The sequence below is a fragment of the Pezoporus occidentalis genome, unplaced genomic scaffold (genome assembly GCF_034315485.1).
Source record: "Pezoporus occidentalis ecotype Australia unplaced genomic scaffold, CSIRO_AGI_Poc_V1 ctg220, whole genome shotgun sequence".
Taxonomy (NCBI): domain Eukaryota; kingdom Metazoa; phylum Chordata; class Aves; order Psittaciformes; family Psittacidae; genus Pezoporus; species Pezoporus occidentalis.
The window spans coordinates 437,955-445,064 of record NW_026914073.1 but is presented as its reverse complement, the minus strand read 5'-3'; the positions used below and the strand labels follow the sequence as shown (position 1 = coordinate 445,064).

Below are 7,110 nucleotides of genomic sequence, written 5' to 3'. Positions count from 1 at the left end.
TCTGTGTATTTGTGGGCACTGTCCATCATGCTGGGCACATCCAGTACCTCTAAACACAGACCAGCACAATGTAAGCAGCTCGCAGCCCTTTGTGCAGCCCGCAGTCACTCCTGCTAATGAAGCTGTTTCTATTTGTCACCTTTGTGGAACAAAGCACAGCTCTTCCTCTCTGAAGATCCCTCTTCAACAGCCCCGCTATCGATTCCTGGGAAAAAAGGCAGAGTGCACAGAGCCTCTGCCTGCTTCTCCTGCCTGAGTGCTCCGCACAGCTCCTCCAGGGAGATATGGGAGGCCATAGGGGTTGCTGGGGCCCTGGGCCACCCCACAGCTCCCTCCTACAACCTGCCAGCCCTGTACAGCTCCCTGTAGGAACACATTTAGGACAAAGCTTTTCCAGGGCACAGTGGGTTTTGTTCTCAGCAAAGGGCACTGAAAGGGTCCCCAGAGTCATCCAGCCTTGCATTGCCAGCCATGCTAACAAAGTATTTGCTGTTAACAGATGGTTTTGACCTAAGAGCCTGGCTTGGGACCTAGGTTGGGCGCTCCCTGTGGCATGGCAAATGCAACACCCAGCTCCATGTTCACAGCCACAAGGAACAGAGACTCAACACTCCAGCCTAGTGCAGTGATAAAGCTACACAGGCAAGCTGAACCCTCGTGTGCAGGGAACATCACTTTGAAGGTGCATTGAAAGCTCACAGACTTCTCCCTCTGCAGTTTGGAAAGGCTCCGGGTTTTCCTCTGTGGTGGATGTTGGTACCATGAATTCGTCCCATGCCTTTGAGAGAGCCCTGTCATTGCAAGTGCTGGTTGCAGGCAGCGGTGGGACTGGGGCTGGCTGCTGCCTTCATTAGCACATCCCTTCTTATGAGCATCCCTGCACTGGTCGATAGGATAAAGGTGAACCTGGGCAGGCTGAGGCCTGGGGGAAAGCCCGCAGCAGACTCCTGGATTTCAAAGGCCCTTGATTCCACTCGTCCATAGATCACTATTATCAATTTCTTTTAATATATCCGAGTGTCTCTTTCCTGGAGGACCACTCTGGAATGAAGCAGACATTGATCACCAGCGGCCACTGCGCCTCCCTCTGCAGCGCAAATCACCATCGACCAACTGTAGCCACCCCTCCTTCATACCGAGAGGGGCCTCACGCCCTTCCCCTTCCCTTCCCTTCCCTTCCCTTCCCTTCCCTCCTTCCCCTTCCCTTCCCTCCTTCCCTTCCCTTCCCTTCCCTTCCCTTCCCTTCCCTTCCCTTCCCTTCCCTTCCCTTCCCTTCCCTTCCCTTCCCTTCCCTCCTTCCCATTCCCTTCCCTTCCCTTCCCTTCCCTCCTTCCCCTTCCCTTCACTTCCCTCCTTCCCCTTCCCTTCCCTTCCCTTCCCTTCCCTTCCCTCCTTCCCTTCCCTTCACTTCCCTCCTTCCCCTTCCCTTCCCTTCCCTTCCCTTCCCTTCCCTCCCTCCTTCCCCTTCCCTTCCCTTCCTTTCCCTTCCCTTCCCTTCCCTTCCCTTCCCTCCTTCCCCTTCCCTTCCCTTCACTGCCCCCCTTCCCCTTCCCTTCCCTTCACTTCCCTCCTTCCCCTTCCCTTCCCTTCCCTTCCCTTCCCTTCCCTCCTTCCCCTTCCCTTCCCTTCCCTTCCCTTCACTTCCCTCCTTCCCCTTCCCTTCCCTTCCCTTCACTTCCCTCCTTCCCCTTCCCTTCCCTTCCCTTCCCTTCCCTTCCCTCCTTCCCCTTCCCTTCCCTTCCCTTCCCTTCCCTTCCCTTCCCTTCCCTTCCCTCCTTCCCCTTCCCTTCCCTTCCCTTCCCTTCCCTTCCCTTCCCTTCCCTTCCCTTCCCTTCCCTCCTTCCCCTTCCCTTCCTTTCCCTTCCCTTCCCTTCCCTTCCCTTCCCGTCCCTTCCCTTCCCTTCCCTTCCCTTCCCTTCCCTTCCCTTCCCTTCCCTTCCCTTCCCTTCCCTTCCCTTCCCTTCCCTTCCCTTCCCTTCCCTTCCCTCCTTCCCCTTCCCTTCCCTTCCCTTCCCTCCTTCCCCTTCCCTTCCCTTCCCTTCCCTTCCCTTCCCTTCCCTTCCCTTCCCTTCCCTTCCCTTCCCTTCCCTTCCCTTCCCTTCCCTTCCCTTCCCTTCCCTTCCCTTCCCTTCCCTTCCCTTCCCTTCCCTTCCCTTCCCTTCCCTTCCCTTCCCTCCCCTCCTCTTCCTTTCCCCTCCCTTCCCCTCTCCTTGGCAACGGCGGCCCTAGCAACGCACCGCCGCGCCATGGTGCGGAGCGGAAGCGACGCGCGAGTGCTTCCGGCCGACGGCAAGATGGCGGCGGGGGCGGTGGAGCTGCGGCGGCTGCAGTGGCGCTTGGAGGAGGTGGAGCAGCGCATCGGTGTCGGCGATGGGGCTTCCGGAACGGGCAAGGTGCCGGGGGTGGGGTGGGGGGGCTCCGGTTGTTATGGGGATGGCTCTGTCTGCCCTGGGGGCCGGCCTGGCTACCCGCCGGGCTGTGACAGGCCCGTCCCCTTGCGGTGCCGCTGCAGGTGGTGGACGAGCTGGTGAAGGTGCAGGTGGCGCTGAACAATATCGCCAGCAAGAGGGAGAGGATCAAAATCCTGTTTAAGAAAAGTGAGTGGAGTTGGACGGGGGTATCGGAGAGGGGCGGAGGAGCTCGAAACCCCTGTGTGGCGTTTTGCTCCTCTAAACAAAAATGGCTTCCCGTGCGAGCGCCTTTGGCTCGGGGCTCTTGTTTCACATATTTGGTGGAGAAATAAGGGTCTTTCTGCTTGGGATTCTCCAGCGTCGCTGTTGGGTGTGGGAAGTCATAGAAGCGTGGATTGGAAAGGACCTTAAGATCATCCAGTTCCAACCCCCCTGCCATGGGCAGGGACACCTCACACTAGACCACATCACCCAAGGCGCTGTCCGGCCTCGCACTGAACACCGCCAGGTGATGGGGCATTTGCCACTTCTTCGGGCAGCCTGGTCCAGTGCCTCACCACCCTCACAGTAAAGAACTTCTTCCTTAGATCTAACCTGAACTTCTCCTCTTTCAGTTTAAAATCGTTCCCCCTTGTCCTATCACTACAGTCCCTGATGAACAGTCCTTCTCTGGCGTCCCTGTAGGCTCCACAACCTGTTATTTGCATGATATCTGCCTGTATGGGTGCAGTGATGTGCACCACCTGAAGTACAGCCTTTGAGGGTTATTGGAGCATGAGTTCCTGAAATGTCTTCTTGCACACCCAGACTTCCTGCGCACACCTGTGTGTGGTGGGAGGAGTAAGGATCACGCGCAGCCACTGGTGGATGGATATTGGGACCTGCCTCCAAACTGGGGGATATCAGGAGCAGACACCAGAGTGGTGCTTTGACCCAGAAATCTGTCTCTTGGCCAAGCTTTGCTGTGTGGTGTTGCAGCAGGAGCAGGCTGCTTAGGGAGGATCATTGTTGTCCAAGGCTGTGGTGGACATTCAGTATAAAAATGTAAACTGTGCATGTGTAGATGATTTTGAGGACCAGGATGAAGGGGTAATGGCTGGTTGTGTTTCAAGGGCAGGAAGAAGCAGATTTCACTTGCCTTTATGGACATCTGTCATAATCCAAATAAGAAGAAGTGTTGCAGGTGTCCATCATGAAGCAGTTACATGACTTGAAGCATTTGTTAGTTCTTGGTCACAGCAATCCAAAGTCACATTATTTTCAAGTGCTATAGAAAGTAATCCGAAAACCCCTGACCCTAAATGTGCCGTGTTTAGACAGTAACCTGATGCATAGCATGGGGGAAAATTGTACTTGTAAATGGAGTAATATCTCTGCTACTTTTTGTCTCCAAACCTATTTTTCACTCTAGTTGAAGATGTAATAAAATACCTTGATCCTCAGTACATTGATCGTATGGCTATTCCAGACACCATAAAGCTGCAGTTCATCTTGGCAGGTATGGCATGAAATGAGACAGGGGAGTCTTTTTAGTGCTATAAAAGTTGTCTTTTACCTAAACTGGATTGGGATAGATGTCTTTTCTTTAGTTTTAAAGATCTGGTAAGGCACCCCCTTTACAGCTATTAGAGAGATGGTTTGTACAAGCATGTCTGTCATCCTTAGTGCTCCCATGCTGCAGTTTTATCAGTTTGGATCTTTTTAGTATTGATCAATTTAACAGTGAATTAATAAAAGGTTGGAAAGAAAAACTGTAACTAGATCAGATTTTCTCACCTCACTTCCAGCACTCTCTAGGCTTTAACAAAAGCGGAAGACCTTTGGATGTATTTTAAGCACCTTCTAGGCTTGTCCTCTTTTGCCCCAAAGAATTTGCTTCAGCCTCGTCTTGGTATAAGTCTGCGAATGAAACTTGGTAGAGATTCTCCTGCCTTAAGTTGGTGTGAACCAAGATCCGGAGATAAACAACACGAAAGTCTAAACAAAATCATAAACACCCCCATTATGTACAGCTAGGTCACCTGGAAAAGTTACCTCACCAGTATCTGTGAAAAACCAAAGCAGCATCTTGTACTTACTGATGTTGCTTATTGTCCCTCCCCACCTAGAGGAGCAGCTGATTCCTTCCCGAGCAGCCCTTCTGGAGCAGGTGAAGAACCTTCAGCCCGTCTTGGACATTACCAGTATCCAAGGTATACATACTCTGCTGCAAGTTTAAGCTGCAAATGCCACCCCCAGGCTGTTGCCTGTCCTGTTTTGGTTTGTGGTTATTGTGTTTCTTTTCTTTCATGAGCCTCAAACTAGAGGACAGCAAAGCAGACGAACCAGAGTCAGTAGAATAGGTATAAACTTAGTGGGATGTCTTTGCCTCTCTTGTGCTGCAGTGATGTCTCAGGCAAGGTCAGGGATGTGATAGAATAGGTCAGGAAGCAGGTTAGAGACAGCATCATGGCAGAGAGGGTGGAGACAGGCAGGGAATTCCTACCTGTGAACCTATTCCTGTTCCCGGCATAGATGGAGATGCCTTTTTAATTGCTTGCCATAACATTCATCCAAGTAGGTTACTCTGATGTAGTTCTTGATTAACCCTCAACTTGCAAGCATCCCCAAACTCATTCTATCCAGAAGAGTTAGCAGATAAACTTGGTATTTAATATGGAGGGTAGCCAGTGGTGCTTTTTAATCATATAAAAGTTGTGTTTGTGGTGTGTGGCACTTGCATTCAGTGAGTAGAGTTCTACTGTGGTGCTCTGGTGGAGAAGGAATGGTCTTTGTTTTGAGAACTAATCCCATGTGCTGTGAAACAAACTAAATGGATTTCTCTTCTGTGCTCTCAGCGGTTCCTGACCAGGCAGCCAAACTGCAGCGACTGTCTCAAATCCACATACAGCAGCAGGTAGCATGAATATTCTTGACAGTCCTGACTAGCAGGGAGGAGTAACCATTTGTCAGTAGCTGTACTGACACTCGTATATGTGCAGTTGCTTGAATTTATAGCAGGGTTTTTCAGTCCCAGGATATTCATAGTGCAGTCTTAAGTTTAAGCACTTGGGTGGGAAGTACTTATGATTTCTGACAACTGAGTCTGAGCTGGAAAAGCACTTTGCCTACTGTAACTGCTCAAACCAGAGGTTTGAGTGACAGTAAGTGGCAGTGGGTTTAACCAGCTGGAATTTCCCCTTTCACTGGAACACTAAGGTAAAGCATTGCAGTCTTCCAGTGTCTTTGTTCTGGAAGGCTGTTGACTTCTGTCGTCTTGTCACTTCACCCTTTTCTTCCCCGTTTGAGCACTCCTGAAGCTGGCAGTGGGTAGCTTGGGTAGTGCCTAATGCCCCTTTGAGCATTTAGCTGTAAGTTTCCATTCTGGGGAAAGCAAGGCATGGGTGCTGAGGAGAGGCAGGCAGTAGTGCAAGCCCAGGGGCTTTGCTGCATTGTAATCATGGGTGTTCGTAACCTTTCTCTTGGATGTTTAAATCCTTCTAGCTGCCATGAGTGGCCACAGTCAGAGCCTGAGCTGCAGTCTCTGTTCTGGCCTTGAATGGGTGTTGGCAGGGACTGGGAAGGCAGATGTCCTTCAGTTTATTTGCTGTTCACTGACTACGGCTCCCCTCTTTGCAGGAACAGCGTCACCAGCTCACTGACAGTGTCAAGACACTCCTTGAAGACTACAACAAGATAGTATCCTTTGAGCCTTGAGCCATGCACAGCTGAACTGCTGTGTCAGCCTGTCTCCTGGGCTGACTCCTACCATCAGATGTTGTTGGATCCACACCCCTGGGTTCAATGGCCAGTGTCCTTTCTGATGTGGTGACCCCATGTCCTTGTCATATCCCTCTCAGGAGTGGAGCTAAGGGCCAAAACTGCTGATTTGTGAGAAGAGAAGGGCAGGGTGCCACTGTGAGCCAGAGTCCCTGTGCTGGATCTGCTCACAGTGTGCTGGTGTCTCTGCCAGATGACTGCTGGTCTCTGCAACCTGCATGAGCTAAACAGCGGCTGCTCTTGTCTGCATAGAATCCCAGTTCTGAGACATGCCCTAAAACCATGGAGGGTAGGGAGGCTCTGCTCTTTTCTGTAGAAAGACCCTTGAAATGCAGTGTTCAGAAGTGCCTCCTGAGCTCCCATTGTTGTTTGGTGCTCGGCAGTGGCTCAGCGCCTGGGTGGTTTGAGTCCATGCAGGATTTCTGCAGTCTGGTGTCAAGGGCTTTTCCTCACCCGAGGAATCAGGATTGTACCGGGACTGTTGCGGTGCTCTGAGCTTGGTTTCTTCCCTCCAGTTCCCACATCTTTTTCCTTAAGAGTCGCATCCAGACCCTGCTTCTCTCCAAGCAGTTTGTCCAGTGGAATGAAACACTGACTCAGCTGGAAACTGCCAAGGAAGCCAAACCCGTGGCAGAGTAATGGGCAACCCAGGAGCACTGAGAACCCAGGGGACCCTGCTGGCCTTTGGTCTCTCTGGAGAGAGACCTCTGCTTCCACCCCACAGATATCTGCATCTTCCCACTTGGCGTGAGCTTGCTGCCAATGGCACTGCAGCACACAGGGTCACCCTGGCTCTGTGTCCAAGTTGTGTCAGCTCCAATGTGAAGCCACGCTAATATCACAGTTCGCAAGTCTTCCCTGAAACACCTTTTGTTTTCTAACATACTTTAAAATCCCTTTCTGCTGTACTGTGAATTGTAGTAAAGTACTGAAACAGTGA

At 51.6% G+C, this 7,110-nt stretch overlaps 1 protein-coding gene across 1 annotated transcript; it reads left to right on the top strand.

Annotated features, from left to right (window-relative positions):
- The first annotated feature begins 2,231 nt into the window (after positions 1 to 2,231).
- DCTN3 (dynactin subunit 3) lies at positions 2,232 to 7,110 on the top strand. The gene is made up of 7 exons (XM_062620374.1): positions 2,232 to 2,393; positions 2,513 to 2,597; positions 3,823 to 3,909; positions 4,520 to 4,603; positions 5,249 to 5,307; positions 6,030 to 6,089; positions 6,720 to 7,110. Exons 1-7 carry the CDS (start codon positions 2,247 to 2,249, stop codon positions 6,807 to 6,809), a joined length of 612 nt encoding a protein of 203 aa, XP_062476358.1. The 5' UTR covers positions 2,232 to 2,246; the 3' UTR covers positions 6,810 to 7,110.

Bases quoted from the DNA above. Each gene is read 5' to 3' on its own strand.
- DCTN3 (XM_062620374.1), top strand. From the start codon at position 2,247: ATGGTGCGGAGCGGAAGCGACGCGCGAGTGCTTCCGGCCGACGGCAAG. The intron at 5,308-6,029 runs GTAGCATGAATA...CCCTCTTTGCAG, and splicing joins AAATCCACATACAGCAGCAG to GAACAGCGTCACCAGCTCAC. The intron at 6,090-6,719 runs GTATCCTTTGAG...AGTCGCATCCAG, and splicing joins TTGAAGACTACAACAAGATA to ACCCTGCTTCTCTCCAAGCA.